The sequence below is a fragment of the Aedes albopictus genome, chromosome 3 (genome assembly GCF_035046485.1).
Source record: "Aedes albopictus strain Foshan chromosome 3, AalbF5, whole genome shotgun sequence".
In the NCBI taxonomy this organism is placed as follows: Eukaryota; Metazoa; Arthropoda; class Insecta; order Diptera; family Culicidae; genus Aedes; species Aedes albopictus.
The window spans coordinates 392,525,253-392,542,816 of record NC_085138.1 but is presented as its reverse complement, the minus strand read 5'-3'; the positions used below and the strand labels follow the sequence as shown (position 1 = coordinate 392,542,816).

The window sequence follows — 17,564 nt, the reverse complement described above, 5'->3', positions numbered from 1 at the left end:
ACGATCTCACCAAATTGTACGCTGCAGTATCTCAATAATCATGAAAACTCCTATGCGCTCCAACATCATCCGGAAGGTTTCCTACGCGAGGTCGCATCTTTCATCAACGGCAAATACTTGCTCCTCTTTCGCAACATTCCCGAAAGTCCCCCAAAAGAACGCGTCTTGATTCATCAAGTTTTCTTATTCATCTTTTCTTAAACCGCGACGATCTTCCTGACTGGCTGCTTCTTCGTTCTTTTGCCGTTCATCCGATCTGTGGAAAAGGCACCGCATGCAGCACTTCACTTGTTTGTTTTCTTGCCCATTTTCGGGACCATCCGACGGGCGCTTAAAGAACTTTCGTGTAAATTTCACCACCTCTCAAAATGTCACTTTTTCCAACCACAACGCACTCGTCACGGTCGTACTATCCACCAAAAGATTGCACAAAGTGCAACAACACACACGATACAGCCACATTCAATACAAGGTAGCACCCGAACTATCAGTTCAATCAAAGTTATCTCGAGGAAGCAATTCCCACTAAGGAAACATTACATTTCTAAAAAAAAATCCATACGAAATTTGTGACGTGGGGGAGGGAGTGGATCTAAAACTGACAAATTTTGCGTTACGTAATTTTTGAACGAACCCTTGGCTAGCCACGGCACGGTACGGTTCAGTGCACCACGTTATGCTTTTTCATGTTAGTAAAGTGAGTACAATACGTGCTCATCACCCGAAAGTCTTCCACGATGACGATGTTACGGTGAGCCAGTCCAGCACAATCGTGGAACATTGCAGGATCCAGCAGAAGAGATGGAACGGAGAAACAAACAGACACTGTTGGCGGTCTCTGAAGCGTCACTGGACTTCCAGGCGTGTGTTACCGATGCTGAGAATATAGTGGGGAATCTGCAGCACAGGTCGTTTGAGATTGAGCTTCCACAAGCCTTGAAGAATGGTCTTTGCCTTCAAGGTGGTCAGACTCACAAGTCCAAACGGGTCAAACAGACTACTGATCTGCGAAATAATTTCCTGCTTCGTAGGTGTAGAGTATTCCTTCCATTCCGACAGACAGAAGGTCGATTGGGCTCCCATCGTAATCCAAGCTTGGTGACGAAGGGTTCATGGTCTAAACCGAGCGGCGTTTTAGCCTCCTGGAGCTCCGTCGGAATGGCCTCGAGCCAGTGAATCAAAATTCAACCATCGCGAAACAGTAATGACAATGTCGCAACCTGAATTTGTTGCGACATTCTACCCAATGCGACATAGGTTTGTCCCAACTTGAAAAGAATAGGACAAAGATCGTGAATCACTAGTTTGAAGATTTCTAAGCCTTGCATTGTGATTTTCGAGCGGTAACTTCGTGTCGGTAAACATTGCAACGCTGCTGAAGATGTATCATCAAAAAGTTTCGATTTTGGGTTAGTAATAATTGATTATTCACGAGTTGAAAAGTACGCAACAAATTCACCTTCCGTTTCCGCAACAAATTCACCTTCCGTTTTCGAGATCATGTCATTATCTGTTACCAGTTGGGATAAAGAGTAATCGCCGCATCTTCTTTGTTGCTTGTTTTGTGCCTCTTTTGTCTGACAATTCTCTTCACTGCCTCGAGCACAGTTTGGTTATTAGACGACCATTCCCCAAACGGAAGGCCTACAGAACATGCATCAGAACGAGCTACTTGAAAGAAATAATGCATTGTTGAAACCAGTCAGCAAGTAGTTCATGAAGGAGCCGCGGTGGAGCATAAGGGCTGCCAGCGGGAATAGCTTTGTCATCGGCAAGCTTGCGCAACACTCTGAACGCCAAGAACTGGACACATTCCGGAATGCTGGCTTTCTCAGTCTTGGGTAAATCAAAACGGCAAAACTTGCCGTTTTGATTTACCCAAGACTGAGAAAGCCAGCATTCCGGAATCAATATATTCCAGTCGTACTCACCCAGCACGAACTGGACACAACTGAGGCCGTAGTGGACGGTGAGTAGCTGATAAATCTTCAGCGGAAAATCCGGATGATCGCGCCAGACTGTTCGAATAAGCAGCTTATCCTGTTTCGACACCTGCACTCAGAGATGGTCGGGTTTCAGATTTTACAGACCCGAACCCGACCCGTACCCGAAACTTTTGAAATCTCAAAACCTTTTGAAATCTCGGACCCGATCCGAACCCGAAAAATTTTCGTCGATCAAACCCGAACCTGACCCGCACCCGAAAAAAATATGTTCCAATAAACCCGATCAAAACCCGAGTTCAATAAGAGTTGTAAAATATAACGTGTATGTTAAATACAGCATTTTTAAGTACCAAATTATCTACACACCTAGAAAATATCATGTAAGTTTAAGGTGAATCGGGACGCTGTGTTATTTTTTCTATCTTCCCTCTCTTTCTAACAATTTGCCTCGCGATTTTGAAGATGGTAATCTCGATTTCTATCGCACAAATGAGGCTGAAAAACAATCAGCATATGCACTGCAAGTGAGCATAGGGTAGGTAATCATGAATTGAACCAAATTGCGGCTTTCTGAAGCAGCGGCACTTTTGATCGATTTTTTCATCCACATGGAAATAATTTACTACGGTAAGGTCTCACGTATATGAAAGCCACGGGTATTAGCTTTCCGTAAAGTGGCAAAAAGTTAACATTTGCACCAAATTTCATTGAGAAATTCAATTATTTGTCAATAGTGATTTTAATCTTAATTTGAACCATCGTAATCATAATTTGAACCAATTTTAATCTAGATTTGAACTAGTGGCGGCAGCAGCTCGAGCAATTCCCGCAACAGCCAATTTCATGCTAAACAACTAAAAATCACATGGATCTGCTAATTCTCATAACTCTTTTTCATTAGGCAGTGGAATTTCAGCTCAGAATGTTCGGAATCCTTCAGGAATTTGAAAACTAAATTTGGAATTTTCCATCGCCCAAGAGTAAACAAAGCAACCACTAGCGCAATCTGCAGGCCAACACTGGAAGCTCGCCCCCATTCACTAGTTCAAATCTAGATTTCAAATGGTTCAATTCAAGATAAGATTCTCCAAGTAAGAATTACTTAAATTTGATAATTTTATGACAAATAATGCGGAATATTATTCGGTTGGTCGATTCTACGATAAATAAGCTTTCATTTGACGTGTTCACTTATTGCGTGTGATACAATGCATGAGCTGTACGAGTGCACCGAAAATGTGCTTTCTCTGGGGGGGAAATGGGTGGAATCTCAGTGATTTTTCAATTGCCTGTTTTCCATGACAAAAACGCATTTTTCAATGCTTTTAAAGTCCATGTTATCAGTTTATATTACGGAAAGCTGTTTAACATCTTTTTCGGGACAATATTTGCCTAAAAAATACGTCATTTTAATGAATTTCGAAATGGTTCAAATTAAGATTACAATTTGACTAGTTCAAAGTTTGATTTCTTACCCTACACAATGTAGATTTTTGTTCCATTATATGAAGTAGAATCTGAGATTACCATCTTAGTAGAAACAGAGCAATGGCGGATATTTCCTCGACCGTCCCGTCCGCCCCTAAGTGCCCTGAACCTGAAATATACGAGCATCTTCAAAAACACAAATTCAGAGGATGAAACATGTAAATTTACACACTAAGATCAGCTCGGTATTTTTCCAATGTTTTTACTGAGTTCTCAACAGCAGATTTAACTCGGTACGCTCGGTTGTTTCTTTTGCAGATATTCTGTAAATGTGTTACCGAGCTCAGCTAACAAACTGTCAAAAGTTGCTGATGCACGGTACATATCGTTACTGGTGAATGGTAAATACGATTACCAAGTGTACCGAGATAAATCTGCTGTTGAAAATTCAGTAAAAATATGGAAAAAATACTGAACTCAGTGAAAAAATTACTGAGCTGGAACATCTGAATCTTAGTGTGTACGTCTTTCAAGACACCCCATATTAAAACTTATTTTTTCTTGGCGTCTAGCAATCGCTAGAACCGATTTGACAGATAAAACATAGAAAAGTAAAATAATGACATGCATGGATTCGAACACCGGATCAGCTGATCGTGAATCACATCTCTTACCTCTCGGCTATTTCACCGAGTTAAAAGGCGGCTGATGAACGTGATGCCAATTCTACGTTTCTGGTGAAACGAATTTGTTGACATCTCACGCAACAAACCTGCACTTACATGATGCGCGTAAAATTGAGTCCAATTTGTGATTCAGTCTTGAAAACGTTTACGTTCTATGGTGATTCCGTTTCGTGCAAATTTCAGAATTTCTAAGTGTGTAACATTTTGTAAGATGTTTACAAATATTCATTAACTTTCATTCAGTTGACAAACGAGTATCGAGTTGCTGAGAGAGATTAGGCCGTAGCGAAGGATACGGAAGAAGTGAGTGCATCCAGGATCATGTCACTGGTAAGGGTGACAGCGAAAGTTGGATCGGCGAGGTCGACGTGCCCTGATTTCGGACATTGACAGGCCTTGACGGGAGAACCAGCACAGAGAACGGCGAAACACAGGAAAAGACGCTCACGCGCGTCATGGTGTTGCAGCAAATCCGTGCACAAAAAAGGGCTTTTGGGGGTTAAACCCCTCCCATTGCCGATGTTCCTTATACTAGGCACCGCTTCACCTTTTACTGAAATTAGGAAAAACCCCTCCCTTGTAACCTTTTCTGTGCACGGGCCTGTGTTTCAGATTCCGCTGATAATGATCGGCTGTAGCAGGCGGCTCTAAAGTAGTAGGAGCTTCTCGCACAGTCTGGCAGACATAAAGTTCCATAGGGATGCACAGTCCATCTAACACCGTGCGGCAACGGGAAGTCCACAAGCGCAATGTTCCGGAAATCACGGCTTGCGAATGCGAGACCAAAATAGGCTCGGAATTCCTGAGAGTTCGTGAAAATGAACAGAGGGAGCGATGGGAGAACTGGGTTCGACAAAACGGGAAGAGTCTCTTCGCCAGCTACGCACCAGGTGGGTTCTAAAGACTGGGTGCTGGACGTGGATTTGATATCGCAGCTGTCTACGTAAATCAGCGTATGTTGATTTTGTAAACAAATTCTTCTCTGATATAACCAACGTCCGCACATACCGCAGTGCGAATATAGATTCGGATCACTACTTAGTCGCTGTATGCATGCGCTCAAAACTTTCGACAGTTGTCACCACGCGTCGAAGTCGAACGCCGTGGCTCAACATCGAGCAACTTCGTAACGTAGAAGTGGCTCAAGACTACGCGCAGCAGTTAGCAGTGGCCCTACCAACGGAAGAGCAGCTTGGCGCAGCTACACTTGAAGATGGCTGGAGGGATATCCGATCCGCCATAGGTAGTACCTCGGTTACAGTACTAGGCTTCGCGACTCCGAATCACAGAAACGACTGGTACGACGGCGAATGTGAACAGTTGAAAAACGAGAAGAATGCGGCATGGGCGAGAATGCTGCAACACCGTACGAGAGCGAATGAGGCACGTTACAAACAGGTGCGGAACAGGCAGAACTCAGTCTTCCGGATGAAGAAGCGCCAGCAGGAAGAACGAGATCGCGAAGCGATGGAAGAGCTGTACCGCGCCAAGGACACACGAAAGTTCTACGAGAAGCTGAACCGCTCGCGCAGAGGCTTTGTGCCACCAGCCGACATGTGCCGAGATAATCACGGGAATATTCTCACGAGCGAGCGTGAGGTGGTCGAGAGGTGGCGGCAGCATTACGATGAGCACCTCCAATGGCGACGTTGAAAGTACCGAAGGTGGCGTGGTAACAGATCTAGCAGTATGTGCACAGGACGAAAGACTTCCGGCCCCTGACCTCCAAGAGATTGAGGAGGAGGTTGGCCGGTTGAAAAACAACAAAGCCGCTGGAGAAGATCAACTACCAAGCGAGCTTCTAAAATACGGTGGAGAAGCACTGGTGAGAGCACTACACTGGGTCATTACCAAGATTTGGGAGGAGGAAGTACTACCGGAGGAATGGATGGAAGGTATCGTGTGCCCCATCTACAAAAAGGGCGACAAGTTGGATTGCGGGAACTACCGCGCGATCACACTACTGAGCGCTGCCTACAAGATACTCTCTCAAATTTTATGCCGCCGACTATCACCGATTGCAAGGGAGTTCGTGGGGCAATATCAGGCTGGATTTATGGGTGAACGCGCTACAACGGACCAGATATTCGCCATCCGCTAGGTGTTGCAGAAATGCCGCGAATACAACGTGCCCACACATCACTTGTTCATCGATTTCAAATCGGCGTATGATACAATCGATCGAGAAAAGCTATGGCAGATTATGCACGAATACGGATTCCCGGATAAACTGATACGGTTGATCAAGGCGACGATGGATCGAGTGATGTGCGTAGTTCGAGTATCAGGGACACTCTCGAGTCCATTCGAATCTCGCAGAGGGTTACAGCAAGGTGATGGTCTTTCGTGCTTGCTGTTCAACATTGCGTTAGAGGGTGTAATAAGGAGAGCGGGGATAAACACGAGTGGGACGATTTTCACGAAGTCCGTTCAGCTGCTTGGTTTCGCCGATGATATTGATATTATTGCTCGTAAATTTGAGACGATGGCGGAAACGTACATCCGACTAAAGAGTGAAGCCAGGCGAATCGGATTAGTCATTAATGTGTCGAAGACAAAGTACATGATGGCAAAGGGCTCCAGGGAGGAATCACCGCGCCCGCCACCCCGAATTCATATCGACGGTGATGAAATCGAGGCGGTTGAAGAATTCGTGTACTTGGGCTCACTGGTGACCGCCGACAACGACACCAGCAGAGAAATTCAGAGGCGCACTGTGGTAGGAAATCGTGCCTACTTTGGACTCCGCAGAACTCTACGATCGAATAAAGTTCACCGTAACACGAAGTTAACCATCTACAAAACGTTGATTAGACCGGTCGTCCTCTATGGGCACGAAACATGGACCCTACGTGCAGAGGACCAACGCACCCTTGGAGTTTTCGAACGGAAGGTGTTGCGTACCATCTACGGCGGAGTGCAGATGGAAGACGGGACTTGGAGAAGGCGAATGAACCACGAGCTGCATCAGCTACTGAGAGAACCAACCATCGTCCATACCGCGAAAATCGGGAGGCTACGGTGGGCCGGTCACGTCATCAGGATGTCGGATAGCATCCCGACTAAAATGGTTCTCGAGAGTCATACGACCGGTACAAGAAGACGTGGAGCGCAGCGAGCTAGGTGGGTCGACCAAGTGGAGGACGATCTGCGGACCCTACGTAGAGTGCGGAACTGGAGACAAACTGCCATGGACCGAGTGGAATGGAGGAGGCTACTATGTACAGCAGAGGCCACCTCGGCCTTAGCCTGATCGGTAAGGTAAGTATGTTTGTTATGGTTCAAAAAAATAATGAGTGATGACAAAGGTCAAATGTGTCCAATAGTTAAAACAAAAGTTTGGAATATTTTCCAAGTGAGCAGAAAAAAAATATTGTTATGAGGTGGCAATATTGTTGCCACTGCCTTAAAGCCTGTATCCGCAATAATCGGGACACACAAGCACGGCTGTTGCTCTGTAATGAATCGTCGAAATTGGCCAAATAATTGACTGTGAACTCTTTGATGAATGTTTATTATTTGTGCAAAATTTCATAAAAATCGATGCATTACTTTTAACTGTGGATGAAAAACAAACAGACTTGGTTTTAAGCATTTTGTACAATCATGACCAATTTTCATTCGCATAAAAGATGGTTCTTTCACGCTACAGTTCAAAGTTCTGTGATTATAATCATGAAATTTCGTTGGCAGTTATGATACTTATAGAGACTTTTTCTTGCAAAATTTCAACAACTTTAATCAATTGGTTTGAAAGCTACTGGTGTTGATAGGAGCGAGTGTTAGTGAAAATTTTTCGTGTTTTTCATGTGAAATGTTTGCCTATTCATAACTTTTGAATTTCCCTGCCAATTTTCATGAAATTTTCACAGAAGGTAGTTGATTATGTTTATATTATGCCTGCAAAATTTGATGAATATTGGTACAGTACTTTCAATAGTACAATCAAAACAATAAAGGGTGCTGACTAATTGCTCTTTGAGGTGCCAAAATCACGTTCAGTCCCAGTACATGTTTCGGCTATAAAATTATTGATAGTGCATCGATTTTTTTGAAATTTTGCCTATGCAACAAATGTAGATAGATAGATTTGAGTGCAAAATTTTAGCGATTTCCTTTGCCAAATTTAAAAGATATAACGCTGACAAGCAAAACTAGGGACTGTACAAAATTCAATGGCGTACATTGTGCTCATTAATTGCTACAACAAAAAGTATTGCACCGATTTACATGAAATTTTGTAGGTGAAATGACCACATTAAATGACGTTATTAGGTCAAATTTGAGCAATTTTAATGTATCTGTTGCAGAGTTACGGCTGTATTTCTGTGTCCCGATTATTGCTCATACAAGCTTTATAAAGGGTTAAATATTCGCCAAACGCGGCCCAGCTCGCTAATCCTGATCTGGTTGTGAATACGGGCCGCTTCACCGTGAGCTATGCCTTTTCAGGTAGTGTAGCTTTTCAACGTGACTGATATCACTTAGCCACAAGGTCACATTAGCCCTCCCAGCGGCCACTAAACTTTGAGAGAAATGAAAATATGTCACCGTGTATCAGTTTTTGAATGAAGTATCTATCTTCGAGTAGCAACCCTAATGCATTTCAGCCTCAAGTCACTCCAGAATCGTACAGAGTACTAGCTTTTCGGTGCTCGCTCTCTTTTTGGGATTGAAACCAAACTACCCCAGAACTTGAACTTGATGCGTCCAACCCCATTCGAAAACCAACGCAACGCAATGCGAAACTGATAAAGCATCAAACCGCAGGGCATCTTTCCGGTCCCTTCCATTTGACTTTCTCTCACAGCCCCACGGTTGCGAAGCGATGCTAGAACATACATCTTCGGGACCGTATCAGCATGTAAACTTATGCACTTGTCGCCACAGAAACATGTTATTGCTTTACCCATCACCGGCCTTCGTCGTCGGATCCTGTGAGTACAGTATGCGGCAGGAAAAAATGCGAAAGTGTTTTTCAACTTCAAACCTCGTTTTCGTCCATTTGACGTTAGCCAATCTATGTTTCAACGTTCCATGATCTCTAATAGGCTAGTTTTCTGAAAAATTAATTGAAAATTTTCCCATTTTGGTCACTAACCTTTGCAGGGCGGCGCCTGAAGCTGAAGACAATCAGAATTTTCAAACCGCAGAAAAGTACACAGGTCGCTAAATTTCGTATCTGATAAAACAAAATTTTTATTTTTCTCTACAAAATCATCAAATATATGTACTTATTTCATCTAGTATGTGAAACTACATGGCTCTGGATCAGTGTAGTCTGGTTGTTCATTGAATTTAAGCTAATTTTGTTACTGTTATAGTCATTTTTTTTGAAGACCATTGGGCGCGCAGTTTATTGATACCCGCTTATTAGGCTTACATTATCACATGTTAAACATCAAATATGTTCATTCTTATTTTTCAGTGCTAGAATATAGACATTGACTGATACACTGTCATGAAAAAATAGACATATATACCCCATATTTAGCGTGTAATAGTGCCTTGAACTTTTCGCATTTTTTCCTGCCGCACCCTGTAGTCTGCAGCTCCGCGTTTGCAGCGACGAATGTTTGTCCCCGGTCTTCCAATGGCCTTCAACCGGTTTCCGGTTGTGGCGTGGCAAGATTGTAAATATTTCCGACTTCTTTCAATTTAATTAGAAATTTTCTGTAATCCTTTCTTTCCGGTGGTGCCCGAGGGGACTCTTTTTCCGAAAGAGAGTGAAACGAGTCAGGCCAGCCACTACTGGCGCGCATATGTAGAGCTGAAAACTATGTGTGTGTCAGAACCGAAATCGCTTGCAGGCACGTTCGGAAACAGAGTTGACTGCATTCACTCTATCGCAGCCATCGCAGTGAAAAGAGGAAGCTTTCTCAGCCAGAATCCTTTTTCTTGAGGCACAAGCATTAGCGTAGTGAGTAAATATTCCTGAAAGGGTCTTATGATCGTGATGGTTTCAGATTACTAAGGATGCAATTTCCTGGATCAATTCCAAAAAACAATCGTAGTCGATTTCTTGGAGGAATCTCTGTGGAATCCCTGGTGGAATCAATGATGGAATTTGTGGTGGAATTCCTGATTGAATTCCTAGTAGATTTACTGGAAGAATCTCTGACTGAGTTAATGTAGGAATTCCTGGTGAAATTCCTATTGAAGTTGTTAATGGAATTTTTGATTTTTGGAGGAACTCTTCGTGGAACTCCTGGAAGAATTGCTCATTGAATTCTTGGAAGAATACTCTGCGAAATTGTTGGAGGAATTCCTTGTAGAATTCCTGGTGAAATTCTTGGTGGAATTTCTGGAGGAATTTCTGGTGGACAACCTGGTCGAACTTTTGGCAGAATTCTTGGAAGAATTCCAGGACGAGTTCCTGGTGGAATTCCCAGAAGAATACCTTATGGAATTCCCTATTAACTATGTGAATTCTTAGAATAAGTGAAAAGAATTTCCCAAAAATACCACACTGAATATCTAAAATTAAACCATGACTAAGTCGACTCCCCCATAGCCTTTTCTACGTACGCTAATGGGTTCAACTCTAAGAAACTTGTGGCTTTACATAGCATGAACCATGGAGGAAATCTTGTTAACTTGGAGTTTTCGAGAAGGCGCAGATAATCTCGTCGTCGTGTATTTGTTTGTGCGGCAACGCACTGTCGAACGTTTCGCCGACAAAGAGCGATATCGCCAAAAGTTCCGCATACCCCCCGTAGTAGAAGCATTCCATTCGATTCCAGTTCCAGCTCCCAAATACGGCTTGCTGATAAACCGAACGAGGTTTTTCGTTGAATAGAAAACCGGATAGAAATCTAGGCTCGGCTTCTGTTGCTCCTGGTTGCTCGACGTCGTCGTCGTCGTCGGTTCGAGATTGATCGGCTGTCGAATTTCTAGAGAGAGGAGCATTTGATTCGTGTCGCAGCCCACAAACCCCTCCGGGAAAGGCTGATTTAAAATGAAGACATGATGAAAAAGGAGGAAAATAGGCAAAACTAGATAAGAACAGGAGGAGTTTATTGGAATCGTAAACAGCTATCAGTTCATCTGGTTCGTGTGAGTGTGTGGTGCAGACCGGAGCAAAAAAGAGCTTCCCTCTTGCTGCTCAATGATCCGGCTCAATCGTCGACAGAATCATCATCATCATCATCGTTATACTGGTTGTCGTTTGGGTTAATTTGCATAAATGAAGATATGAACGTGCAGGAATCGATTTGGGGATACAGACGACAGGGATCAGGTTTGATAAAAACTGATGAGGGAAGCAGAAGGATTTTGCGACATTTAAAAAAAATGGAAGCACATAAAGCCAATAAGATCGGATCCTACAAGACATTTGTGGCTTATTGCAGAGAGTTTCAGATTTTCTGGAAGAATTTCTAATCAGGATCCATGGTAGAGTACGGAAGTATTCAAAATGGAATCCCTGGAAGATTTCCTGGTAAAAATCTTAGGAGAACCCTGTAGGAATTCTTAGAGGATCACTGGAGGAATTCATGGAGGAACTCCTATAGGAATTTCTGGACAAATTCCTGGAGGAATTTCTGGACGAATTCCTTGAGGAATCCCTGGAAGAATTCCTGGGGGAATCCCTGAGAAAATTTCTGGAGGCATCCCTGGAGGTCTCCCTGTAGGTCTCCCTGGAGGAATTCCTGGAGGAATCCCTGGAGGAATTCCTGGAGGAATCCCTGGAGGAATTCCTGGAGGAATCCCTGGAGGAATTCCTGGAGGAATCCCTGGAGGAATTCCTGGAGGAATCCCTGGAGGATTTCCTGGAGGAATTCCTGGGAGAGTTCCTGCAGGAATCCCTGGAAGATTTCCTGGAGGAGTTCCTGGAAGAATTCCTGGAGGAATTCCTGGAAGAATTCCTGGAGGAATCCCTGGAAGAATTCCTGGAGGAATCCCTGGAGGAATTCCTGGAGGAATTCCTGGAGGAATACCTGGAGGAATCCCTGGAGGAATCCCTGGAGAAATCCCTGGAGGAATTCCTGGAAAAATCCCTGGAGGAATTCCTGGAGGAATCTCTGGAGGAATTCCTAGAGGAACTCCTGGAGGAACTCCTGGAGGAATTCCTGGAGGAATTCCTGGAGGAATCCCTGGAGGAATTCCTGGAGGAATCCCTGGAGGAATTCCTGGAGGAATCCCTGGAGGAATTCCTGGAGGAATCCCTGGAGGAATTCCTGGAGGAATCCCTGGAGGAATTCCTGGAGGAATCCCTGGAGGAATTCCTGGAGGAATCCCTGGAGGAATCTCTGGAGGAATTCCTAGAGGAACTCCTGGAGGAATTCCTGGAGGAATCCCTGGAGGAATTCCTGGAGGAATCCTTGGAGCCATTCCTGGAGGAATTGCTGACGGAATTCCTGGAGGAATTCCTGGAGGAAATGCTGGAGGAATTCCTGGAGGAATTGCTGGAGGAATTCCTGGAGGAATTGCTGGAGGGATTCCTGGAGGAATTGCTGGAGGAATTCCTGGAGGAATTCCTGGAGGAATTCCTAAAGGAATTCCTGGAGGAATTGCTGGAGGAATTCCTGGAGGAATTGCTGGAGGAATTCCTGGAGGAATTCCTGGAGGAATCCCTGGAGGAATCCCTGGAGGAATTCCTGGAGGAATCCCTGGAGGAATTCCTGGAGGAATCCCTGGAGGAATCCCTAGAAGAATTCCTGGAGGAATCCCTGGAAGAATCCCTGGAGGAATTCCTGGAGGAATCCCTGGAGGAATTCCTGGAGGAATCCCTGGAGGAATTCCTGGAGGAATCCCTGGAGGAATTCCTGGAGGAATCCCTGGAGGAATTCCTGGAGGAATCCCTGGAAGAATTCCTGGAGGAATTCCTGGAGCAATTCCTGGAGGAATCCCTGGAGGAATTCCTGGAGGAATCCCTGGAGGAATCCCTGGAGGAATCCCTGGAGGAATCCCTGGAGGAATTCCTGGAGGAATCCCTGGAGGAATTCCTGGAGGAATCCCTGGAGGAATTCCTGGAGGAATCCCTGGAGGAATTCCTGGAGGAATCCCTGGAGGAATTCCTGGAGGAATTCCTGGAGGAATCCCTGGAGGAATTCCTGGAGGAATCCCTGGAGGAATTCCTGGAGGAATCCCTGGAGGAATTCCTGGAGGAATCCCTGGAGGAATTCCTGGAGGAATCCCTGGAGGAATTCCTGGAGGAATCCCTGGAGGAATTCCTGGAGGAATCCCTGGAGGAATCCCTGGAGGAATCCCTGGAGGAATTCCTGGAGGAATCCCTGGAGGAATCCCTGGAGGAATCCCTGGAGGAATTCTTGGAAGAATCCCTGGAGGAATCCCTGGAGGAATCCCAGACGTTATTGCTGGAGGAATTCCTGTAGGAAATTCTGGAGGAATTTCTAGTAGATTTCCTGGAGGAACTCTTCTTGGAGCTCCTGCAGGAATTTCTTGAGGAGTTAAAGTTATAATTCCAGGAGGAATCCCTGGTGGATTTATTGGAGGAAATTGTGGTGAAATTTCAGGAGGAATTGCAGGGGTGAAATCTATGAAAACTTTAGCATCTCTTATAACTAGAGATATGTATTCTAAAGGCCCATCCAACAAGCCGACGTTCGAAAGGATACCATAACGGAAACGGCACTTGGCAGTGTGGCATGAGCTCCTACGGACACGTTCTTTGAAACCATTCGACGATGACAATATTGATGATGATGGCATGATGAATGAAAACAGACGACTCAACCCGCGTCCCCAATCCTCCCGCAGTCCTTCGTCTTATGTATCCCACTCGTGCCGTTACTCGAGATACGTGTAGAAGTGAAAGTTTTTCCGTGGATTCCCAAATCAATTCCGTTCCATTTGCTCGAAATGAGAACGTGACCAAATCTGATGCGAACTTTGACGATGAGATGAGAGTGGGAGTTAGTGTGCTGGAAGAGGAGTCAAGAAATCACGTTGTAGATCCGATCGGATGGCAGTTTTTTGGAGTGTGTTCGAGTAAACAACTTATTCGCATCGTTGGATACGTGGAATGAGGTTATCTTTGGATACGAGCTCATCAATTTCAAGGTGAATGAACTGAATAAAATCCATGCAACATAGTTATATCATGCAGCTTTTCAGAATTACCACATTACCAAATTATGTCTTGTGACTGTTTTCCACTGTAATATCACCAAAACTAAATAGTCGGTGATAAAATTCAATTCTTCAACAGCTTAGAAAAAATAAATTACTCCAGCTTTTTCAAAATTTTGAGAAGTTCATTTGTTTTCTGAAAATGATTTGTTCATGTCTTACTTTCGAATGTACTCACCCGAACCAGATGATGCTTTTGCTGGAAGTCATCCAGCTTGAAGATTTTACACCAGTACAAACTCTCGTCACTTTCCGGCAGCTCCACATCCATATTCCGCAATTCCAAGATATTGATATGCGCTTCATTCGCCAGCGGATGCTGGTTAGTCCTCTGCGTCAGAAACACCGACCGGGATCCCTTGAACGCCTCCAACGGATCCGGTAACACCAGAGATCCCCTATCCGGCTTATGCTTCGAGTACATGAATATCACTCTCATTGTATCGTTCTGCAAATAGAAATCGAACACAAAGAAGAAAAAAAAACAATAAGAAGATTAAATCCATTGTAGGCGAAAATCGATGCAATTTGCTCCGAAACCGCTCAATAATTCATGCAACTGATTGAAATTCGTCGCCCTCGGACGATTGCAATCGTTCGCGCTTGGGCGAGATGGAAAACACATACACACACACGCACGCACACACCACAGGCGCAAATAATTACCGCTGAGCTTCGGAAAAATGGAAATGCATTAAATCGCTTTAAAAGTTCCCTTTCCACCAGGCAGGGCACATACGGGAGCGCAACCGGGCCGATATCATCTCCCATCGACGGGAACCCGACTGAGTGGGGATAACAATTAAGTTATTCGGTTATGCGTCAACTTTATCAACGCAGATAAATAAATTATTTTCTAGAGGAACTGCTCGAAAAATTTCTGAAGGAATTTCTAAAGGAACACCTTGATAAAAATTTCGGAATGAATCTCTGGATATTTTATTAAACAAAACCAGAGGGAATTCTTAGAGGGGCTTCCGGCACATTGTTTGTAAGCATTCCTGGAGTAGTTCACGAGAAATTCATGGGAGATTTTGTGATGGAATACCTGATAATATTTCTAGAGACATCTGAAGTCTACCTTTCAAAAAATCCCTGGAAAACATCAAGAAAACCTCTTTGGAAGAATTTCTGAAAAAAAATCTGTTTTATATTCCAAAAAAATCAGTGGAATAGGCATCCTTCGACAAATTTTCACTAAAATATCCAATCCATGCAAGGTTTTTCTAATTCTTCTTCTTCTTCCTCATGACTCTACGTCCCCACTGGGACTTGGCCTGTCTCACTCTAACTTAGTGTTCTTTGAGCATTCCCACAGATAATAATTGAAGGGCCTTCTTCGCCCGCCATTGCATGAATTTGTACATTGTGAAGCAAGCACAATGATACACTATGCCCAGGGAGTGGCACAAATTTCCCAAATGGAGGAGAACGTGCCTCTGGAGCTGACTTACTGATGCCCAGGGAGTCGAGAAAATCGAACCCGCCGTCTCCGGATTGGCGATCCATATCCTTAACCCCTAGGCCAGGGGTTCCCAACCTTTTTGAGGAGGTGACCCCCTTGGAGCATTGTCAGAACATCTGCGGCCTAACGGTTTTATTTAGAAAAAAAAATATGAATTAAATCCACGAAACTGAGTTACTTGGATACAGTGGCGAAGCTAGAAGGTTACTGGGAGAGAGATTTTCGACGATCAATGATATTTTTTTTCACACTGACATTTTGTAAGGAATGATGATGGCATCATATATGGTATATTCAATTTGAGCTGAAGCTCAAAAATAGCGGCGCAGCCGAATTTTTTTTTTCTTCTGAAAGCGTTTTATATTGAAAATTCGTTTTCATTGTGGCTTTTGAGGGTAGCACCTAGGGGTTTGGTAGTGGTTAACCCCAAAACCATTGAATAGAATAAAAAAAAACATTTTTTTGTAATAACATCGCGGCCCCCCTGGACTGGCTCCACGGCCCCCCAGGGGGCCGCGGAACACCGGTTGGGAACCCGTGCTCTAGGCTAACTGGAGACCCCTAATTATTTATATTTTCCTAATTATTTTTATTAAATCCCAAGTGAAAGTTTTGAAAGAAACCTCGGTGGAATTTTTCAAGCAATCCCTGAAGAAAATTTCCGAACGATTTGTGGAAGGGTTTTATGAGAGAATTTGTGAAAGAAGTTCTATGCTCTGAATAAATGAAAACATTGAATAAATGTCCTGAGGAATTCCTAGAGGTATTGCTGGAGGCATTTTTGGAAGAATTTTTGCAAATCCAGAAGTATTTTAAACAGAATTTCTGATAAATTTTCTTAATTAAGCTCAGGAGAAGTTGCTAAAGCTAGAGCTTTTCTTTGGAATTCTTTGCACAAATTTCTGTTAAATCAATCCATGTAAGATTTTGTAACAGATTTTTTTTTGTAAAAAAAAATATCAGGGGAAATTTGAATTCACGAAAGAATTATTGAAGAAAGTTTTCGAATATATCTTGCGACTTTCGAAAGAATCACTGAAGATTTCTTATGGGGTTTTCTGTTTGTGGATAATAAGGAATCTATGAAGGATTTTTTTTTAATCTAAAGGCATTCCACGAGATATTTCTCAATAAAATTCTAGAGTAATTAAAAAAACCTGATCGATTTTCAAAGAATTTCCTGTAGTAATTTAATGGTGTCCACATTTCAATTACAATTGAACATTCATGTACCTCGATTTTTTTCTTCATAGAATATCAGAGATTTGGTTATATAGTATAAATAGAAAGTTTGCAAATATTTCATCGGAGAAATTTTGATTTAGCTAAATTTGTGGCTATTTCCCATACTAAAATTCAATAAATTCAGTTTTAGCAAAACTGGGGCTGCAAAACGGTGAGTCGATAAAGAGAGCGTCCAATATAGCTCTGGTCCTCACAAGTTCCTACCTCATGCTTCCACGGGTCAAGCGATGACAAAGACCGCCAGCTAAGAGTTGTGTGCTTAGCTGGTAGTACAGCCTGGGCACTGTTGTCCTTCTGACTTCAGCTAGATTGAGGAGGTACGATCCGAGTGTCTGTTCACCAAGGAGGTGCGGCTCAAACAGCGTCTGTTCTGGCATCCAGCGGCTGAGTAAGAAACGCTGCACCACGCCCAGCTAGATCCAAGGTGGTAGCCCCATCAGCGTGGTCGTCCCAGTGTTGGTTGGGACGTTAAACAGAACTGGCACGATGGCCCTCCGGCGAGACAAGAGTGTTGGCGTAGGCCCAATTAGCCACCCGTAAAAATCCCCATTGCGAATAACATAGGAGAAAATATGACTCGATACAATCGGCAAAGACCCACGCGACGAAATAAGGACTACGATGGGAAACTTGGAACATGGAATTGCAAGTCACTAGGTTTCGCAGGATGTGACAGGATAATCTACGACGAACTACATC

The 17,564-nt window shown here is 43.7% G+C and overlaps 1 protein-coding gene across 1 annotated transcript in view; it reads right to left on the bottom strand.

The window, feature by feature from the left end:
• LOC109421132 (MOXD1 homolog 2-like) overlaps positions 1 to 17,564 on the bottom strand; it is a 404,404-nt gene that overhangs the window by 125,675 nt on the left and 261,165 nt on the right. The window contains exon 4 of the mRNA XM_029875425.2: positions 14,334 to 14,603. Coding sequence (XP_029731285.1) covers positions 14,334 to 14,603 — 270 coding nt within the window. The remainder of the gene's footprint in view (positions 1 to 14,333; positions 14,604 to 17,564) is intronic.